Source organism: Taudactylus pleione, unplaced genomic scaffold (assembly GCF_031769625.1).
Source record: "Taudactylus pleione unplaced genomic scaffold, aTauple2 ptg000500l, whole genome shotgun sequence".
Classification (NCBI taxonomy): domain Eukaryota; kingdom Metazoa; phylum Chordata; class Amphibia; order Anura; family Myobatrachidae; genus Taudactylus; species Taudactylus pleione.
The window spans coordinates 3,324,589-3,346,263 of record NW_028284902.1 but is presented as its reverse complement, the minus strand read 5'-3'; the positions used below and the strand labels follow the sequence as shown (position 1 = coordinate 3,346,263).

Here is a 21,675-nt window from a genome sequence, read left to right as displayed (position 1 = left end):
CCTGCAGGTGCCTCAAATCAAATCTCATTGGCTGCAACATTTGGATATTTTGGCATCAGCCGCTGCGTATAAAGACGCGGTTGCGAAGGGATTTGCGTCCGTTTCTCAGTCAGGCCCACAATCAGAGGCACAACAATCATAATTACTGCTCCCCAAACCCAGTAGCTTCCAGTAAGGATGTAATACTAATTAGTGATGTTTTCTATCTGAGGAGTTGGGTGTCCCTAAGGAAAAACTCCCAAAACGACACAATGACAGACAAATATGGGCTCAGATTGCAGTGCGTGTCCAGCAGCTGTACATGTGCTGGGTGTCTAGTAATGCTGCACATTCCCCTTAAAGCAGAACAATATGGCCTAATGGGAATGCTTCATATAGATACAATATGAGAAGTCCTGCAGGTGGAATGTCAGCCTCTGGGCGCCATGTGGTTTACCCACGTAATTGACAAGCCTGGGAAACATGTTTTCCCTCTCTGTAAATAGGATTGTTTTTCCCATAGAGTACAACATAATCCTTCAGATTTAACCTTTCCCCAATTAGGGATTTCATAGGGTTGGTTTACAGAATTCTCCGAAGAGTATTATCCAGTTCAACAGCGCCCAGGCTGCTCTTGTACATTCACTCTTCATAAAAGGCCGTTAATGAACTTTTCCACCCATTGGAATATAGACCTTGTAAACCGTACATTATCAAAGATCCCTCTGCATGTATAAGCTATAGGCATGAGCGTGAAAGAGAGACGTTAAGTGGCATCTATTACTTGCATTGAAATCCCAAGTGGAAAGTGGCCAGAAACACTCTATAGACAATTATAGGCGTTTGGCAGTAAAGCATCAATTTCCTTCCCCAATCCTTCTGTGCTCGGTCAGAGGGTTTTCTTGAAATGGCGCGATGTCCCCGTTGAGTAAAAGGAACAAAGAGGGAGAGAATCGCTCTCGGAAGTCATTGTGACAAATTATTTACTGCTTCTTTTCATCTGCAGCGTAAGGACAGCAGAAAGAACTGATCTGTGCACTCAGCGGATGCCTTAAATACGGGAACTAGACGGTTATTAAGGATCCTATTATACATACTGTCACCAGAAACTGAAAAGCTGTAGAATGGGGATTCAGACTCAACACTTTCGTTCCACAGTTAAGACTAGAGATATACAGACGTCTCCTTTAATACTGTGGCATCAGTCGCGCCAAATAGCCCCTATCTTGGCATGCCAGGGTCCTGGTGACTCACCCGCACTAAGCGTCTTTGCCGCACAGAATGTACATCTTACTCGCATAAATAAAACAACTGGAAGCAGCAAAACTGCACTGTTAGCATACGCAGACCACCGGGGCTGGCGGCACCTGTACATCTGTGTGCGACTGAGTACGTACTGTCTCTGTGTGAAAAGGGCTCAGATGTGAGCGGCAGCGGGATTTCCTCACGCCAAGTTCTGCTTTGCTTCATCTACGGCTTTGTACGCGTGTTATTCCAATTCCTGTACGCGTAAAGTCGCAGCCCAGCGTCTCTGGTACACTGTAAGCAGCTTTTCATTGCCTCTGCAATGCGACTAAGACACAAAATATACAGAACAAATATGGAAAGCTACTCCTCTTAGTTACACCGGGTGTCTCGCGCCTCATGGTGTAGACGCTCAGTGTAGGACACATCTGTATATCTTATCATCATCATCCAGTACATTAATGCAATATTGACTTGTTCGAGATCGCTCAAAGTTTCAGGTTACTTCTTGCTATAATGCAATGCAAAAGCCATCCCACGTCTATTTAATCAAGTAGTATATAGGAATGTTGTTTTATACAGAGGTGCATTTCCATGAGCTGCTTCCACTATCTAACTCACGTTTGCAATTCTTCCTTCCTCACAGTATGACACTGCCCCGTCGCATGCCCCGCAGCATGACACTGCCCCGTCACATGCCCCGCAGCATGACACTGCCCCGTCGCATGCCCACGCAGCATGACACTGCCCCGTCGCATGCCCCGCAGCATGACACTGCCCCGTCGCATGCCCCGCAGCAGGACACTGCCCCGTCGCATGCCCCCGCAGCATGACACTGTCCCGTTGCATGCCCAGCAGCAGGACACTGCCCCGTCGCATGCCCCGCAGCAGGACACTGCCCCGTCGCATGCCCCGCAGCAGGACACTGCCCCGTCGCATGCCCCGCAGCAGGACACTGCCCCGTCGCATGCCCCACAGCAGGACACTGCCCCGTCGCATGCCCCGCAGCAACTCATATCCTGAAATACTGTAACCACTTTAGTGTCCTTTGGCGTAGTCACGTCTCTAACTTTATGCTAATTGCTAGTATCATCCGTTCCCCCGGTGTAAAATGTGCATCTGAATGTGAAGGGCTGAATGCCCAATTTGTGCCCCTTTAGATGCAGCCGCAGGTCGCACCAAGAAACCTTGCACCAGCCCCATTCCAGGTGCAGAATCTCCGTCAGAGTATGCCCTCCAATGTGAGCGTTTAAGCGCCTGAATTCCAGTTCAGCAGCACGCCCATCTCTGTGCGTCTGTATAGCCACCTCCCAGTCACAGCCCAGGAACGCCCCATACATTTCAGGCACCGTGCCTCTCAATGTGTGCACACAGTGTAATGCTTGGTACACACTAAACAATGTGTACCCACCACGATCTTGCTAACGACGGGACCCGGCATCGGCAAGTGTATACACACTTGCCGATGCCGGGAGCGAAGGAGCGGGCCATGCTGTATTCGGCAGCATGGCTCCCGCTGACAATAACGTCCGTCTCTGACGATGCGCAGGTGGCTTTATACATGCGCCGTATGAGCAGTAACAAAACATCGACCAACTCTGTGAACATCGGCATTGTGTGTGACTCAGAATCAGGCCCGCTATCCCTGTTGTGGGCAGCCTAATGCTGCCCATCCACTAGACCAGGGGTGGGGAACCTTTTTTCTGCCGAGGGCCATTTTAATATATATAATGTTATTTGCGGGTCCGGTGAGGGCCACGCTCCCTCCATGTAACGTCACATGGGGGCGGAACCACAATCACTGGTGATTACAGCGATGCCTGGAGCATCCTGATGATGCTCCGGGGAGCTGTAAGGGCAGCGGTGTGACTGTCTGAAGCGTCCTAAGGACGCCCCAGGTGGCACTGCTGCATAGATTATGGCTGCATGATGCCATTCTAGGCACCCAGCTAGCCAGATGAGGCTACCAGACAAAAGCTCAGAGGGCCAGACCAAATGATTCCGTGGGCCTTATACGGCCCCCGGGCCTGAGGTTCCCCACCCCTGCACTAGGCGATTAAACATAGCGATGGAGCGATAACGACGGCCGTTATCGCTCCATCGCTGGTAATCGCCCGCGAATCGGGCAGTAAAAGGTTAAAAACGACCAGCGATGCGTGCGCCCGCTGGTCGTTTTTAACATCAATCATCGCCCGAACATGACGGTCAACCTGACGACCGCCTTCAGGTTGCCATGTTCAGTAATGATTGATCTGCATACACTGAACGTCTGAACGTTCAGTGTACGCAGTTCACCCCGCGGGAGACGACGGCGTCGTAATCATGCCGTCGTCTCCCGCATCGCCTAGTGGATGATCAGCTTAATGTCCTAACTTACTACAATTGGTCCTTTGCCATCAAACTTCAGAACTGGGAAACCCTATATGAACAGGAGATGAAGATTGATTACAACACAGTGCTCAGAGCTTAGTCAAAACTATAGTAAAATAAATATATAGTGGTCGCTGCGGGGTTTACTATAAATGAACAGGAATAGCACTACTGTCTGGTTGCCAAATACAACATACCAGACACACTGTATAGCAAGGAGTGCCTGTGCTATGTGGTTGTCTCTTCTAAGCTACTCTGTGTGTCTGGAAGACTGTTCCATTAAAGGGAAATCTTAGTCAAACGGTTATTTAAAAAAGGGACTTTATCCCAGCGCAGAGCGTCTTTTCAAGCAATATTCCCTTTAAATTGTGTCTTATTCGCAAAGCGATGCGATTAGGAAGCAGCTTATGATGATTTCATTGATATGCGGCATGCCTATATTCTGTGTGCGACTGCGGCTGTATCTGCACGCGAAATACTACGTTACAGTATCAGCGGCTGTGACACTAACGTAGCATTTTAAGGGAAAAAAAAAGTGTCATGAAAAGGTGGTGATCAGCTCCACCGAGTCGCACAGTGCTCACGCAGTGCACCAAAAGGCGTGTAACGCAAGCAGGATATATGTGGACACATCTGTACCAACCAATCAACTCCTAACTGTCATTTTTCAAACACAGCCTGTGAAATGTAAGTTAGAAGCTGATTGGTTGGTACTTTATCTCTCAGAATTTTGTCTCTCTCCAAGCTTTGTAGAATTCTCTAATATTTGGGGGGGATATTTATCAAAGTAGTTTGTTATACACATGGGAAGTTCCTCTGGTTTCTGAAAGCCTCGGGTAGCGGTGTTTAGTACAATAAGAGACCTGCAAAATACTGCTTCCTTGATGGGCCTCATTCCATTGTAGGAGTAAATCCAACTAGAAGGTCCGATTTTGCACCTTGGCAAAACACGTGTTGAGTTGCATGGAAGACACATTTAAACTGTGTAGACAGATTTAGCGTTTGGAGGAGGGCCCGTCCTTGCTCAACTCTAAATCACAGTGTAAAAATAAAGTTACCCAATATATGTGCTGCATACAAAAGCAGGTGATATTTTGAATGGTTTCTTATGATGCCCTATGCTTAAAAAAACTAAGCAGGAAGGGTTGCAGAATCCCAACACCCATAGGAAGTAATGGTAAGTATTTTCCCTACCCCTACTCTAACCCTCACTCTCCGGGGCCTGGGATCCCGACCTGTTGGGATTTTGGCGCCGGTATTTAGACTGTCGGGTACCCGTGCCCCGGGATGCCGACTACATCCCAGCAGGACAGGTAACGCCCATAATTCTGGATTATTCCTAGCTTTCACATGTATACTGAGTATCGTTATGCCATACGGCGAGAAATGCCTGGCGCGATTGAGACGCTCCAGGATCAGTAGTGCAGCGTATTTTTCATAATTTTGTGGCTTATTCACATCGCAAACGGTGTGAAAAGCCGCTCACAGTCTACCAGAGACACCAGGCTGCGACTTTAACATCCCAGGAATTGGTTTTACACAAGTACGAAGTTGCAGAAGCACAACGGAACTTGGCGTGGGGGAAAGCTGCTGCTGCCGGAGCCCTTTTTGCACAGATTCAGGCTCAATCTCACACAGATGTACAAATGTCGCAAATTCCAGTGGTCTACGTACACATGCAATGCAGCTTTGTCGCAGAGCCGTAACTGGACTTTTTGGTGCCCTGTTCCAGAGAGAGCATTGGTGCCCCCCCCCTCTTTTTTAAATAGGGACATAAGATAACGGACCTGAAAAAGGGCCATGGCCTCATGGGGAAGGGCCATGGAAGAGATAGGGGCAGCCAGGAGATGCTGGGGATAAAAGAAGAGGTAAGCTACAAGTGAGAATGATAATAGACAGGAAAATTGACAGGCCCAAACAGCGGTATCCCGTGCCACGGAACTGGTCGCACTACCCTAGTTACGGACCTGCTTTGTCGCTTCCAGCAGCCTTATTTGTGCAAAGACGACGTACATTTTGAGCAAAAAGAAAGCACACCTACTGGGTGTCAGAAAAAATCTGCTAAACTGGCGGTCACGAGCAGCCGGAAAAACGGTTAGAACGCTGGCAGGCACCTCGCGGACAGAGCCACTAATTATATTGCCCCCTGAGAGTAGAGCATCTGCGCAATCCTAAAATGGGGAGGGGGGGAATCACTTTTTAGTTAAACACCAAATAATTTTTCACATATAGGAGTGAGTGCTAAAGTAATCTATTGTTTCGTAAGGTCTGCAATAATCTATGTTTAAGACAGATATGCAATTCCGGTAACTGATTTTGTTTTTAGAGTAAAAAGAAAAAAGACAGAAACACCACAAAAATGCCAGAGTTACATTGCTATGTTATAGGAGTATAAGAACATATAAAATAAGAATTAGAAAACCACTTGGAGATTAAAAAGTACTTGAAATATATAGTACTTGAGTACTTTTGAAACCTGGGTTCACTTTAAGATTAGGGATGTGCAGGCTCGGATTAGTTCGGATTTTCCTGGCAAATTCAAATTTTTCCCGCCAAAAATTGTGTCTCAGAAAGAGGCAAAACGTCATCTTTCATGGACAATCATGTTTGTCCATGAAAGATGATGTTTTGCGACCCGATTTTTGGCGGGAAAAATTCAAATTTGCCGGGAAAATCCGAACTAATCCGAGCCTGCACATCCCTAATCTTAAAGTGAACCCTGGTCCAGAAATGATGATGTTTGTCCATGAAAGATGACGTTTAGCCCCTTTCTGAGACCCGATTTTTGGCGGGAAAAATTTGAACTAATCCGAGCCTGCACATCCCTACTTAAGATCACTTTTTACATACTAAATAAAACCCAAAAACAAACCCCCCCCATCAATACAAATAATTATATACAAGTATTAGTATTGCCACTATACATTAAAAGTAAAGAAAACATTGAGACCACTACACATTTCGCTTGCATTTCATGACCCAGTAACATTATTTCTTTTATTTTTATTTTTTAATTCCAAGTTACAATAGACCTTTTTGGATTTACCATTTCATTAATATGTAACAACCTCTTTCAAATCTATTGATTAATATTAGAGAATATATCAGTGTTCTCCCCAGGCTGTTTTTGGCGGGTGCACCACCCGGCACTTTGGGAGCCTGCAAGTGGGGAGAGTATCTGGGAGCTGTATAAAAAGGACCATATCCTACAAACTTTGCAGCTTTTTCATAATCAGATGACTGGGCCCCTAATAAGAAGAGGAAAATGAATATATAAAATGTTATTTCAACTTTAAATAATAATGACAGGGTTTAAAACATTTTTATTGCGAAGGCCCCCACCCGGCTACTTCTTGATGCCACCCAGCTGGAAAAAATTTCTGGGGAGAGCACTGCACACACACACATATATATATATATATATATATATATATATATATATATATATTATATATATTTATTGTTGTACATTAAAAAAAGGTCTCCAAAACTACAAAAACCTATTTAACAACATTCTGCTGAAGTTTAAAAATAAAAAAAATCTTGTGCTTTATAAAAGACAGTACATTTCTGCTTCTATTACAGTGTTAATGGGAGATCTCCAAGCCCCCGAAGGAGGTCAGTGATCCTAATTATGAAAACTGACATTAATTAGCCCCTGCTCCAATAATAAAAAAAAACAACACCTTATGAAAGCCTGTTTATGTCACTTGCATTTATTGAAGGCACGCGGCCTGCCAAGGTCATGACCAAGGAACCAGCCACAGACATAAGTACAGCACTTGTGAATCCCAAGATGATAAGAGAGCAGAGGAAAAGTTATGCCTCATTATAAGGAACACAATTGCTTTTCATGTTTAGATTTTTAGCTTAGCTCTTGAATTGTTTCCTAAAACACATGGATTTGGCGAATTCAAATAGACAGAAAGGTGCTACAATGCTGTCAGTGGCTATATAAAATAAAAACCAAAGAGATCACTAAGGAGTATTGTAATACTATGTACAAACAAATATTAATAAACAAACACTGCGATATAGAGTTATCGGTGCACATTTTGATCAAATTGTAAATTCCTTTACTGTGATGTAAATAGGTACGTACACTAAAGGGTCAATTCAATTAGGCGCGATTAATTCACGCCCACGAGTAAGTGCAGCTATGTGCCGCACTTATGGTACCGCCAGACTTGTGGATTTCAGTTTGCAGCTCCATTGGGCACAAAAGTCAACGTGCCCGGGGTGAGTTCAGCAACGGCAACTCGCCCCTCATAGAATTGACACCTAAAAGTAAAATTCTGCTATAATAAGCATCTCTTCCCGATTTTTTGAGAGAGGTTGGCCACCCTGCTAGATCGCAGAGGCATCATTATACAGCACCACATGTTTTCAAATGTGTTGTTTGGTGCGTAAATGTTGAGCAGCATACAGTAATGGTTGGTACAATCTTCACACTGCAAAAAATGGTAATCTGAAATCCGGTACAATAAAGTACACCCGCATATTCTAAATTTGGCATTAACAGATACTTAGGGCTCAAACCAATTAGGTGCAAAATGACTATTTTGTGGTACTCGCAGCGGAGGTTTGCGAATTGACTGCCAAATGAGATGTGAGAGAAGTGCATGAAAAAGTGGGGAGAACATCCTGGATCCTCCCAAATTAATAATTTCATTAGCAGGACCGTATAGAAGGCTGTTTGTGGGCATTAGGAAGGTACTGGTTTTGAAATTGTGTCAAATGGCTGATTTATGTTTTGCTTTTTTTTTTAAATCCCAAAAAATTATTTAAAGCAAAACTTTTTTCGGTTAATCTCAAACGGATTAAACGAAAAAAAATGCAAAAAAAAAAAAAGTAGGAAAAGGTGATTTTGGGGTACTTTGAGGGCACATTGAACAATTAAAAAAAAGATAAAACAAAAACAATTATTTTTCAATTAAAAAAAAAAATTGTAATTGAATTTGGGGTACATAAACTAATGAAAAAGTTTATTTTGGGGTAATTCGAGGACAATGTTTTTAAAATGAAATGTAATTATTGGAATAATTAAGCTAATTGTAAACTTCCAATTGCCTAATTAGTTATTAGGGGGGGTGTCCAAGAGGTTCAGCACAATGTCCAGACAATTTAACCTTAAAATAAAAATTTTCCTTTCCATCTCTTCCCTCAGGGAGGTGTGAATGGAAAAATGCGAATTCATTCTGACTGGTTCAGTGCGAGCTGCTATTTGGATTGCAAAAATGAATTCGCTCTGCAAATTCGAAGAGAAAATAGCATCTTGCACCTCGCAATCCTAGCACCCTGCACCTGTCATAACCCGTGCAGTTACTACAGTTACTATATCCTGCCTGGGGCGTTGCTCTCTGCTCTGATGCTTCTAGCACACTTAGCTGATGCAACAAACTGCTGAGATACAGACCAGTGCATGCTAGAAGCTCCAGAGCAGAGAGCGACAAGGGGAACTGCACGGGTTGTGACAGGTGCAGGGTGCTAGAATGAACACCATTAGCATTTGTGTTGGTCTAGAAATGTATCTTTGGACACAGGTGTTAGATTAGAGTTGGCGTTTGCACTAATCTATAGATCTGGTGATGGACAATTAGCAAATTTAGCCACACGTATAATGCTTACAGTGTTAGAAAACGGTTCGTCTTCAAATTGAGAGAAATCCGTTTACGATACATTACAAAATATCCCAAAGACAAATCATTAACAATTTTAAGAAATGCATTTGGGCAATAAACACTATCATTATATTATATATTATATGTATTAGATTATATTTTACCTACTGGCGACCATGTACGATTCAGCTACAACACTAACAGAGCAGGTTCCATTCGGATTACCCTTGGACTGTATACACCCTTTTCTGCTCACCTTTGGACTGTGCACAATCCATCCTTCTGACCCTTGCACAACGCAAATACTATTCTGCTGATCCTTGCACTGCATAAATCCTATTTTATTGATCCTTTCACAGTGCAAATTTCATTCTGCTGATCCTCCACAAATCCTGGCAAAAACTGTACACTATAGATCATTATCTTCAATGAATTTAGAAATAAGGAAATAACATGTAGGACACAGTGTAGAGATTTATCAATAAAGATCTACATTCAGCAACAAATGCAAGCATAACAATGTGGAAGAAATGAGTGCAAAGAGGATGTATTTCATACGATATAATTCTGCCTAACATGTGCTGAGGAATATACTATGATTATCAAAATGATATGTCAGGCAGGACAATATTAAACAGGAAATCAGCACACTTAACTAACGCTGGGTACACACTAAAATTATTGTGTACTCAGCAATGTCACCGATGATCCCAGCGCCGACATATCCAGTGCCGACCACCCCGCATAGCGCTGCATAGGATCCACAGCCACATCGCCTGATCTTTCTGCATGTACAAAAGATCAGGCGATGAAGCTGACAACCCTGCATGTCCACTACACGATTAAAATGAACGATTTAACGATAACGCCATCGTTATCATTCATTAATCGTGCAGTAAACTCCCGTTAGTCGTTGCCGGCATCTGTAATCGCCTGAACATTGAAGCCAACCTGACGAGATCGTCAGGTTGTTCACGTTCGGGGATGAGGGAGGGTGCCCGCACTGAATTACATATCGTTCAGTGGAGGCGCATTATCCACTGCACAGTATGATGAACGATCAGGGGCGCCGAGAGGGGGGGAGCGGGTACAGATTATCCGGGCTTCCTGAGGGGCCCAGGACCGGCGCCGCGCCTCCCCCCCCTCCCTCACAGCAGCCAAGCACACAGCGTTCTGAGCTACAGTGGGAGACTACTCGTGCCCCCCCTGGCTTTGAGCAGGGTTCAGGGGGCTCAGAGCGCCCCCCCCCCCCTCTCCAGCGCCGCAAAGCGTTTTTTTCCGGAAGGGGGTGTGGCCACACCTCCCGCGATTAGACCACGTCCCGTTACCTGGCCCCACCGCGGCTCTTGGCGGGCCTGTGAACGATTGCAATGTTGTAATCGTTCAGTCATTCTACATTCATGTAGTGGATATGCACCTTTACAAATATCGTGTAGTGTGTAAGGGCATTAAGGATTCATCTTCACTAACCCCAGTTATCCATGAATCCTCGATCATTTTCATTTATCCACGCACTGTCTGGGGAATTATAAAAAGTGTGCGAGGACCATTTTGGAAGCTGGCCACTTGGGTGCTACAGATGTCAGAGGCAGATTCTGCCAAGCAGGAAAGTTCCTTTTTTACAGCACCATTCTGCCAGTCAGGGGTTAGGGAACAAAATCAGTTGAAAATCCTCTTATGTTGTTGTAAACAAGTGTTACAGAACTGCTTATGGTAAGAACCACACGGGGCACACAGGGCAATCTGCCAGTTCAGAGAAAGACTATTGCTGAATAACGCTACTCTCCCCACTATCCTTCTCTATGACCTGCTACTTTAATACATATTATAGCTCTACAATAATGATTTACAACACAAGTGCCGAAAGACATAATACATCATGAACATTTTTTAATGACACCAAAAGAGCAAGTCAGTGACCTTCTAATTTACTTTTTATTACCAGATGTAATAAATCACAAGACATCTTGCATACAGAAGGTAATAGGAGCTTTAGCTTATGAGATCTGACTTAATAGAGAAAAGCCAACGAAAACAATACAGTGATGACATGCCATATATTCAGCCTACAGCCATTAATTCTTACTGTGAGCTCATCTCATTTTCACTATTGTAGTACTGATAGCAAACAATGGGTGTTAATTGCAAGTAACAGGGACTAACAAAAACATTACTCACATTTCTGTATTTAATAGCTGGCCTCAAAGATGCCCATTGTAGGCAGTGGCGTAACTATAAATTCTGCTCCCCCCTGCCAATATTTTTTCTGAAGTGGTCCCCCTATGCAGTGCCCCAGGTAGTCATCCCCTTATGCAGTGCCCCTTATATAATGCCCTCAGTAGTAGACCCCCTTAAATAGTGACCCCAGTACTAACCCCCCAGCAATGCCCCCAGTAGTAGTGGTCCCACCAGTGCAGTGCCCCCAGTAGTGGTCCCACCAGTGCCTCCAGTAGTAGTACCCACCAGCAATGTCCCCAGTAGTAGTCCTCCCTCCCAGCAATGCCCCCAGTAGTAGTCCTCCCTCCCAGCAATGCCCCCAGTAGTAGTAAACAACCCCCCCAGCAGTAGTCCCCCCTCCCAGCAATGCCCCCAGTAGTAGTAGTAAACAACCACCCGCAGCAATGTCCCCAGTAGTAGTTCCACCCCTGCAATGCCCCCAGTAGTAGTCCTCCCTCCCAGCAATGCCCCCAGTAGTAGTCCTCCCTCCCAGCAATGCCCCCAGTAGTAGTCCTCCCTCCCAGCAATGCCCTCAGTAGTAGTCCCCCCTCCCAGCAATGCCCCCAGTAGTAGTCCCCCCTCCCAGCAATGCCCCCAGTAGTAGTAGTAAACAACCACCCGCAGCAATGTCCCCAGTAGTAGTTCCACCCCTGCAATGCCCCCAGTAGTAGTCCTCCCTCCCAGCAATGCCCCCAGTAGTAGTCCTCCCTCCCAGCAATGCCCCCAGTAGTAGTCCTCCCTCACAGCAATGCCCCCAGTAGTAGTCCCCCCTCCCAGCAATGCCCCCAGTAGTAGCCCCCCCTTCCAGCAATGCCCCCAGTAGTAGTCCTCCCTCCCAGCAATGCCCCCAGTAGTAGTAAACAACCCCCCCAGCAATGCCCCCAGTAGTAGTCCCCCCTCCCAGCAATGCCCCCAGTAGTAGTCCCCCCTCCCAGCAATGCCCCCAGTAGTAGCCCCCCCTCCCAGCAATGCCCCCAGTAGTAGTAAACAACCACCTGCAGCAATGCCCCCAGTAGTAGTCCTCCCTCCCAGCAATGCCCCCAGTAGTAGTCCTCCCTCCCAGCAATGCCCCCAGTAGTAGTCCTCCCTCCCAGCAATGCCCCCAGTAGTAGTAAACAACCCCCCAGCAATGCCCCCAGTAGTAGTCCCCCCTCCCAGCAATGCCCCCAGTAGTAGTCCCCCCTCCCAGCAATGCCCCCAGTAGTAGTAAACAACCACCCGCAGCAATGCCCCCAGTAGTAGTAAACAACCCCCCCAGCAATGCCCCCAGTAGTAGTCCCCCCTCCCAGCAATGCCCCCAGTAGTAGTAGTAAACAACCCCCCCAGCAATGCCCCCAGTAGTAGTAGTAGTAGTAGTAGTAGTAAACAACCCCCCCAGCAATGCCCCCAGTAGTAGTAAACAACTCCCCCCCCCACCAGACAGACAGACACACAAAATCCACTTACCTTGATCAACGCTCCGGCATCGGCTCCTCCGTCCGGCGTCCTCCCGGGCAGGCCCGCTCTGCATGATGGGAGAGACGTCATGACATCTCTCCCATCATCACCCACTGCGGGAGCCGGAAGAGCCCGGCTCCGGCAGTGGGCGCAAGACAAGCAGCCGATGAAAGTCTGTCTGACTCATCGGCTGCTAAAACAAACACACAGCTGCCGGCGGCTGTGTGTTTGTTATACTAGTGTAGTGCGGACGTCACTTATGTGCGGTCCGCACTACCGCCCTGCCTGCGTGACTAACAGATGCTAGAGGTCCAGTAGGACCTCTAGCATCTGTCTCCTCCTAGGCGGCGGACATTTTTGGAGGGCCGTTTTCTGCAGATTCCATGCGGACGGCTAGTCCGCATGGAATCTGCGGCCACCTCGCCCCACAAGCCACCGCGGGGTCTGCGGGGGCTGTAGTTACGCCACTGATTGTAGGTTATATTGGTGTCATAGGTTTTTGGTTTATCCGTGTACCTTACCTATTCAACTTCAACACGACACACTCTTCAAACTGTTCTCCCTTTGCCTGCAACTAATGGTCTGCTTTCATAACTGCTCACAATTTTACCCCAAGAGGTAAATACCAACAATTCTGAACATAAGCTAATGTTTTATCACACACAACATATTCTGCAGCACTTTACAGAGAATATTTAGTCATTTACAACAGTTCCTGCATACAATCTATGTTCCCTATCACATGTACACACACAGGCTTCTGTTGGGAGCAAATGGAAAAACCCACGCAAGCACGTGGAGAACATACAAACTCCACACAGTTCATACTTTCCTACTCTCCCAGGACTGCAGAGATCCTCCCGAAATTCGGGTGCCGCTTCCGGCCCCCACGCAAGACTAGGCAAGTCCCCCGGAATGTCCGCTGCCCCACTGGTATGCAAAAGTGGGCGGTACGGGGGTGCGATGACGCGTTTCACGTTGAATCGCATCATCGTAGCCCCGCCCCTGCTTTATAATGCCATAATATCGGCATTATAAAGCGGGGCCGCAATGACGCGGCCCACTTCAGCCGTCCCCACACCTCCTTCTGCATTGACCTGGGAGGCAGTAATGCTGACCACTACTCCAACTGTGCTGCCTCTCTCTAGACACATACACAAGTAACAAAAAAGCAAGTCAATAAAACCAGTAATAAATCAGATGATATAATGACATCAGTGTTTTATATGGGAGGCCACTAATTTTTGGGAAATATGGGACGGCAAGCTGAATAAACCCCACCATTCACACCACTGGACATTTTAATAATCTCACCAACAGCTGCTTATTGGAAACAATCTAAACAAATCTTGCTGTATGTCTATTACAGCGCTTTATATTTGCAGAACCACCCCCCCCCCCCCTTCTACACCCTACTCACCGCTGTCAATAATTCTACACTCCGTAAACAGGAAAAACTCCGGGATGTCCCATACGGAGGTGCTGGAAACCGGAGTCGGTGGATTCTGTGACATTAATACACAGAACGTAAATGCACTCTGAACCAGTAATCAGACTTAACACACACACAGCATATAGCAGTCACACTGCACCAAGCTAAGACATACCCAAACCACAAGCTGTACTGTATTATTTATATGGCATGCCTTTTCCAAATGCCTCGCAATAAAAGTGCATGTCAAACGAAGGCCAGACAGGTGTCTATATAACGAGGCAATACGCAAATGCCACCTTACACATTATGTTCATCTACGATTTCCTCTTCTCTAGCGCTTTTCAGAAATCTCTCCATAGGTCACTCAGGTTAAATGATCCAGTAGTTGGGTTGAACAGTCTCTGTGTACGAGGTTTAAATCTAAAAAGAACGTGCTTGACCTTGTAGCCTCTCTACACACGGTCTTGCGCTTACTTGTGGTGCATTCAGCGGAGCATGACCACAGTTTATATGCTGGCAAATTACCTGCCACGCAACCCCAAGGCATAATGGATCGACTCCCATGCTGAACAGTTGGCAATAACAGTCTCTCTTCTTCAAATGCACTCTCTATTTTTATTCTAATACGTCTTTAGTGGTTGTAGTCAGGAATACATTTAGGTTTTTCAAAAAGTTGTAGTTTATCCAAGTATTCATATGCATACTACAGGCTCAGCCTTTTGGGATGACATCATGGTCTTTGAAAATTCTTCCAAACAGATCAGTGGTGTAAGCGATGCAGTATTACATGGGTCCCTAAACTTCGAACAAGTTGAGGCTTGTTCGAAAAGCACGTCCTCCGTCTCTGTTACTCTGCTTACGTGGGAGATCAGTCAGTGCATGGACCGGACTCCACACCACTCTTGTGTGTAAATGCTTCAATAATCTGTAGCCTGTGAATATTTGGTTGCCACTATGATATACTTACATAATGGTAACAGCGATTGATTATCTGGAACAATAACTTGCTAGCACTGGTGTGCTGAATTCTGCATATGTTGGGACTGGTGGTCCTTTTTCTGTCTATTAAAATATATATACACTATAACCAAGTTTCATACGATATATATCTGGGACAATGGTGGCTCTTCTCTTCTTACAAGGCTATATTAACTATGAGTGTCATAGGAACATAGTATGAGAAGCTAACACTACTTGTTGATTCTATCTACCTGAATATTAACCAGGCTATATAATATATATTCTTTCCAGGCTGATTTAGATTAGTAAATAATGAACTCTAATGATTGTTGTGAAGATACCAAGTTGTTTGGAATATAGCACCTTAAAGCAATAATTTGATACGTTGATACAGAGTTAACATTTCATATCAATGCTTATATAATCACATGTAATATATCATATTTATGCTCTAACAATTAAACTATGTTTATGCATCACTTTTCTTGAAATCTGCTTTTTATGAACAAACTGGACTTTCCAAAGGTGACAGTCCTACATTTATATTATCTTGCTCAGATCACGTGCAATTTTCATCTCTGCCGCGATAATCGTAACCAACGGCCATACTTTACCGAAATTGCCCAATCTCGTCCGATCTTGGAAGCGATACAGTAATAGGTCTAGTTAGTACTTGTATGGGAGACCACCTAGGAAGACCAGGTGCGGTAGGTTAACCTATATTGGATGATGGATGGTATAGGATGGCACATGGTATAGCATAAAAGATATAACCAATTTATGAGTATACAAACAGATATTTCCCCAATATGAAATAATTGATATCTATTCCAAGTGTGTTTAGTGGAATGCATATTTTGTTTAATATTTTCGCCATATAAATTGTGGATGTTTGATCTCAACACCGAAATATTATTTTATATCATATCTTAATTCTTGAAATGAGATATAAAATAGTTAATATTATGGATACCTCTCTATTTTATGGATATTTAATAAAGGTTATAGTTTAAATACTACATACGAATTTTAATTTCAGTGTGCCCCAGCAAATAGCCTTGCTTTTTCCTTGCTTTTTGTTCCTAGTGAAGTGGGCAGAATGGGAGAGATAAAAACGGGAATCGTGGTTCATATGCAGGGGGCGGAGCTAAAATGACGAAAAAACACTCCCCCTCCCCACGGACCCACCAATCGCTGCATTGGTAGGTGTCGACTAACCCTTACTGCACCCTTTGCACAGTGATATGTGGGTTCTGCATTGCATACAGTCATATAGGACTTCTTGATAAGTAGTTTTAATAGAGAATTTTCTGAGTCGTGCACATATTACCTCGACTTCAACATCTCCCTTTAACTTTGGATTCCTAATAGTGCTCTTGACAATGAAAAGGAAGCGTTCAGACATTTTTTATAGCCTTTCCCTGCTTTGTGTAATTGTCTATAATTACTATTTTAAAATCAGCTGCTTGGAGGATGCCGTGGCTGTGGGAGTAGGCATACCTTTACTGTACAATGCTGACCACTGCTCTGCCCCCTGCCTAGATACTGTACATGCATTTTGTAGAATAAATTAGCAAACAGGAGTAATGCCAATTCAGCATCTAGCCAAGTCTTTAATTAAACACAAATCAACAAGTTTTAGTGGATTGTTTAAATAAAATACAAAATAAACAGCCAGGTGGATGTGACTACATAGAGAAAGCCCCCCCCCCATAACCCCATGCACAGTGGCTCAGTGCCATGGTCCCACCAGACTGTAGTTCCTTCCACACCTAACAGTCTGCCACCATCAGACCCCCGGGCTCGGTACCTGCCCCCTTCTTAGCACCGCTGTTTATGCACACTGGAATTCTCAAGGCCAAGTAGGTTCAGATTTAAATACTGGATACAAACAGGAATCTTCATGTGTATCCAAATTGACCGCCGATAATTATTAACATCTGACTAGGACGCATGGTTATAGTTTTTTTTCCCACCACAGCATTTATTTACTGGACCCCACTATAAATTGAAAAAAACCATAACACAAGCTTCCGTAACAGTTCCACTATAAATGTATTTGTGCTGTGGGCAATATTAGAAGAGTCATGTAGACAATTTGAAATTCTTTAACCAAAAATAAATAAACAAAAAAGTTCTTCCTACTACACTATAGACAACTGAAGGTTTCCCTACATGTTTAAGATCGTCTCCCATACACTATTAGTGGAAGTTTTCAGTCTTACAGACCCTGAAAGGGACAGGCTTATGGATGCAGCCATAATGGAATGTAGTGCCCAGAATCCTGGCACCGGAAACCCGTCCGCTGACAACCTGAGGGTATTAGGGGCAGGGTTAGGCTGCGGTAGGAGAGGGTTATGGTTAGGCTGCGTGGGGGTTAAGGTTAGGCTGTGGGCGGGAGGGGCTAGGGGGAGGGTTAGGCTGTGGTGGGGAGGGTTAGGCTGGGCTAAGGGGGAGGATTAGGATGTGGGAGGGGAAGGGGAGGGTTAGGCTGCGGGAAAGGTGGGTTAAGGTTAGGGGGGAGGGTTAGGGTAGGGGTTATAATAGTTACAAAAATCTGTCTGGAATCTGACTGTCAAGGTGACGCTGTCTGTGTTTTGATAGTCGCCATCCTGACCACGCGGACCCCATACCCAACCAGCGTTGATGTGGTTAGGACGACTGTAGTGAATTTATTTTGTCCCAATTTTCAACTTTTAAAAGTTGAGAGGTACAGTACCCCGGACGGCAAGTGATTTAGGTCAAAAAGCTGCAAACCCTTGTACTGCAGAAGGATCAGTGGCATTGCCCCGGTACACCAACTTTTCTAACCATACAAAGCATTTCTGCAGAGCAAGTCTGCCAAGCTGTCACCCCACTCCCTCCGTGCCTTCTATAGTAGCACAGAGACCACCTATACAGGACAGATTTAGATATGTATACAAACTGCAGTTATTTCATATATCTTTTTAAGCTCATTAATACGCAACATGTGCTAGATATTAATTTCAATTAGTGACTTTAATCGTTCTTTAAAATGGTCTAATCACATTTCCTACTCTCCTAGAATGTCCAGGAGACTCCTGATTTTTGGGCCGTTCTCCGCCACTTCCAGTATGATAGACCAGCCTCCTGGATCATTGGAAAGTGACTCGTCACCATGGCTCCTCCCCCAGCGCTGTCGTAAGTCACAAATAAGTACACTTACCCCGTCACTGCATTCATTACAGCAGTAGCCACATACACACACCCGTTCTGCTAGTAATGTCACGTGAGGTCTTTCGGGTTATGTCACACAACAAATAAAAAGTGAAAACAAAAAAAGACTGGCTTAATTTAAACCATGAGACCGTACAGGAACAGGAATAAGCACTGGAGCCCGGGCGACTTACCTTATCTCTCAAATGGTGTTCTGCTGCTTCAATGTTCAAAGGATCATCAAAATTTAACAGGTCCTACAGGAACAGAGAAAGCTTTCACAAGAGAGAAGGTTTTTCACACATAACAGGATCGCACACGACTTCAGCCCTTGAGCAAATTGATTCCAGTTTGAGCAAAAGCAGAGGCTGACCTTCCAATCAAAGGTCGCATTCTGCATTCCAAATGATGTGTTCTGTCAGCCTGTCAGAAGATGGTTATGCGAGTTACCCATTACCTTTTATGCCGGGCATGATATCATAGAGACAAGTTGCTCAGAGGAACAACAATATCTTTGCACAATTTACACAGGCAGCGGTGCGCAGCTGTCTTACAATGAGAGGCTGACACATGAGGTTCAATTATATACGTGTCAAACAATAGTAGAGAGGTTTTATTCAACATACAGTGTGGACGAGGATGGTTATACTGTGCTGGTACGATGCATTACATAGATGTAGGAGTCCCACATATTTAAAAAGGAAAACGGTCATATTAAATAAAATGGTGCCATATGCACAAATGGGCTGTAGCCCACAGCGATCAGACAATCTGTAATCATTTTCTAAACTTTATGGGAAACATGAAAGGCAGAATCTGATTGGTTGCAGTGTTTTACAGCTCATATGATCCCATTACAACCTCTTATTAGCCCAAACGTGTACGTAACCCATACAAATGTGTCCACATACATCTAGCCTCCTTGCGCGCTGAACGGCCCTTCTAGTCGTGCCATGCCGTGACTTGGTAGCGCCGAATGTCTTTTCGTGAGACTTTTTACATTCAAATGGGTAGAGATGTGAATATGTAGCACAAGCAGCTACTGCGGATTAAAATGATATGCAGCATGCCTACGGTCTGTGAGCGACTGCATGTGAAACACTACGTTACAATGTAAGCGGCTGTGACACTGTAACGTAGCGTTTCACATGCAGATACGCCTGCAGTTGCACACAGAACATAGGCATGCTGCATATCATTTTAATCAACAGAAGCTGCTTGTGCTAAATATTTTTATCATTATGCGAATAAGATGCATTTTTGAAGGTAAAAAGTTTAATGAAAAAATGCTCTGCGGTACCGAGTCACACGGAGCTCCCGCGTTATGTAAGGCGCGACATGTAGCGCAAGGAGGATAGATGTATGTGGACACATCTGTAGTAACATAACCAAGCCTCAGCTGAGACACCTGGCTAACACATCATACAAATGGCTCTCAGCTCCGGTTGTGCTCATGAACACTTAATGCTGGTTTATCACAATATTTCAGCAGAGCTGACCTCCCCTTCATTAGGAAACAACAACTGGAAATAATGGCGTCACATGTAGAAATTAGAATATACAAAGCATAAATTATACCATGTTTAGAAGTGAAACAGCTCTATTTATCGCAGCTAACAGAAAAACTGGGACATTAGTGGGAAAATGACCTGAAACTGAAGGTTTCATAATTTGTAAATTAAATCATCATAAATTACAGGAAGGCCTATTCCTAAACTTTAGGATTATGCACAGTATAAGCATTTCAATAAAGGGCTGGACAGATTATTGATACAGTATATCGGGAATATTGATATTCAGGGTTCGATCTTTTCTACGATTTCCAATAGACACAGGCGATGTGATATATTGGTGAGATTGACACTTGCTGTTTGAAAATGTTTCTGCTGCGTTCTGAAATGCAAAGGTTGTCCGGAGCGCACATGGGAATTATCCATATGAGAAATAAATCAAAGAATGATAATTGCTGTGCATCAAGACGCAAGTAATGATCCAGCATCGATCCGGACCCTTCGATCGCCCATTTCTATTTCAATACTGAGCACTAATCGTAATCGTGAGCATCTAAAATGGTCCCGATTCAGCGTTGTACACTATTCCGGTGTTTACTTAATATCAGCGATTATCAGTTTGCAGCTGTGACGGCATTAGCATACAACTCTGAAGCAGGGCCAATGTTCTTTAGGGCAATATCAAGTAAAACCTATTTCTGTGCTTATGTGTGCACAGATATTTGCATATAGCAAACCTCCTTATTATTGGAGGGATGATGTGGGGGGGGGCACGGCACATCAGGGACGTGATCAAGTCACAATAGGCGCATCCACCCTTCTGTTGGGCGTGTTCAGCCTAAAACACAGGTTTTTTTTTTTCCTGTACACAGTGGAGGCCTCGGCAGAATTATCATACCTCATATAGCCTCCTGTGAATCGGGACGAAGGTACTAATCTCAAGACAATCCCCTCAATTTAGGATGGTTGGAAAGTATAATACAGATTGGTTACTCATTATTTGTTATGTCATTTAGGTTTATTTTATCCCTAGAACAGAGGTGGGCAAAATGAGGCCTCTAGGCAAACGGGGCAGAGAGTTGGACAGTCCCAGAAAGTTACCGTTTGTCTATCATCTTCATGACCGGGGGAGTTCACTGGGTCCCCGGTTCCTTCTTTTTCACTGTATTAAAATGAAAGTACAAAGTTGCAGACTACTGCGCCTTACGTGTGTCCGAGAGAGCTACAAAGATGGCGAGAATACATTCTTACCTAATTAATGAGCCCCAGAAAGGTTGAGACTCCCTGACATAGCTTTGTGCAACTGTCACGCAATGACACTACAAGACTTGTAGGCTGACCCAGGCTGTAGGACAGAAATAACTGGTTTTGTTTTCAAATACATCCATTCCATACGGATGAGCAATTATTAAACAATTAGTAACGAGCTATAGTGGCATGGCAATGCATATGGTTACTATTTACTTCATAGGTATTGTGAATAGAAAATATTTCTTATGTGGCCACTGATGGGTTAGTAAAACGTGTTAAGCGGTTCCCTTCCCAGCTGATATAACTGCCCATCCATTCCCTAGAAGGCCGGAGGCGGAAAGTTAACCCTTCATTTATGTATTTGTTCTTTTTGGTAATATATAGCTAAACCCAATGACCCATGTTCAAACCTGAACGCCAACTCCGAGGTCCTTAATTCCGAGTTGCAGCCTTGCTTGCGATTCTGGGGAGT

At 44.6% G+C, this 21,675-nt stretch overlaps 1 protein-coding gene across 1 annotated transcript in view; it reads right to left on the bottom strand.

The window, feature by feature from the left end:
- UBE2F (ubiquitin conjugating enzyme E2 F (putative)) overlaps positions 1 to 21,675 on the bottom strand; it is a 209,200-nt gene that overhangs the window by 7,737 nt on the left and 179,788 nt on the right. Inside the window, 2 exon segments of the mRNA XM_088449896.1 lie at positions 14,290 to 14,374; positions 18,636 to 18,698. Coding sequence (XP_088306022.1) covers positions 14,290 to 14,374; positions 18,636 to 18,698 — 148 coding nt within the window.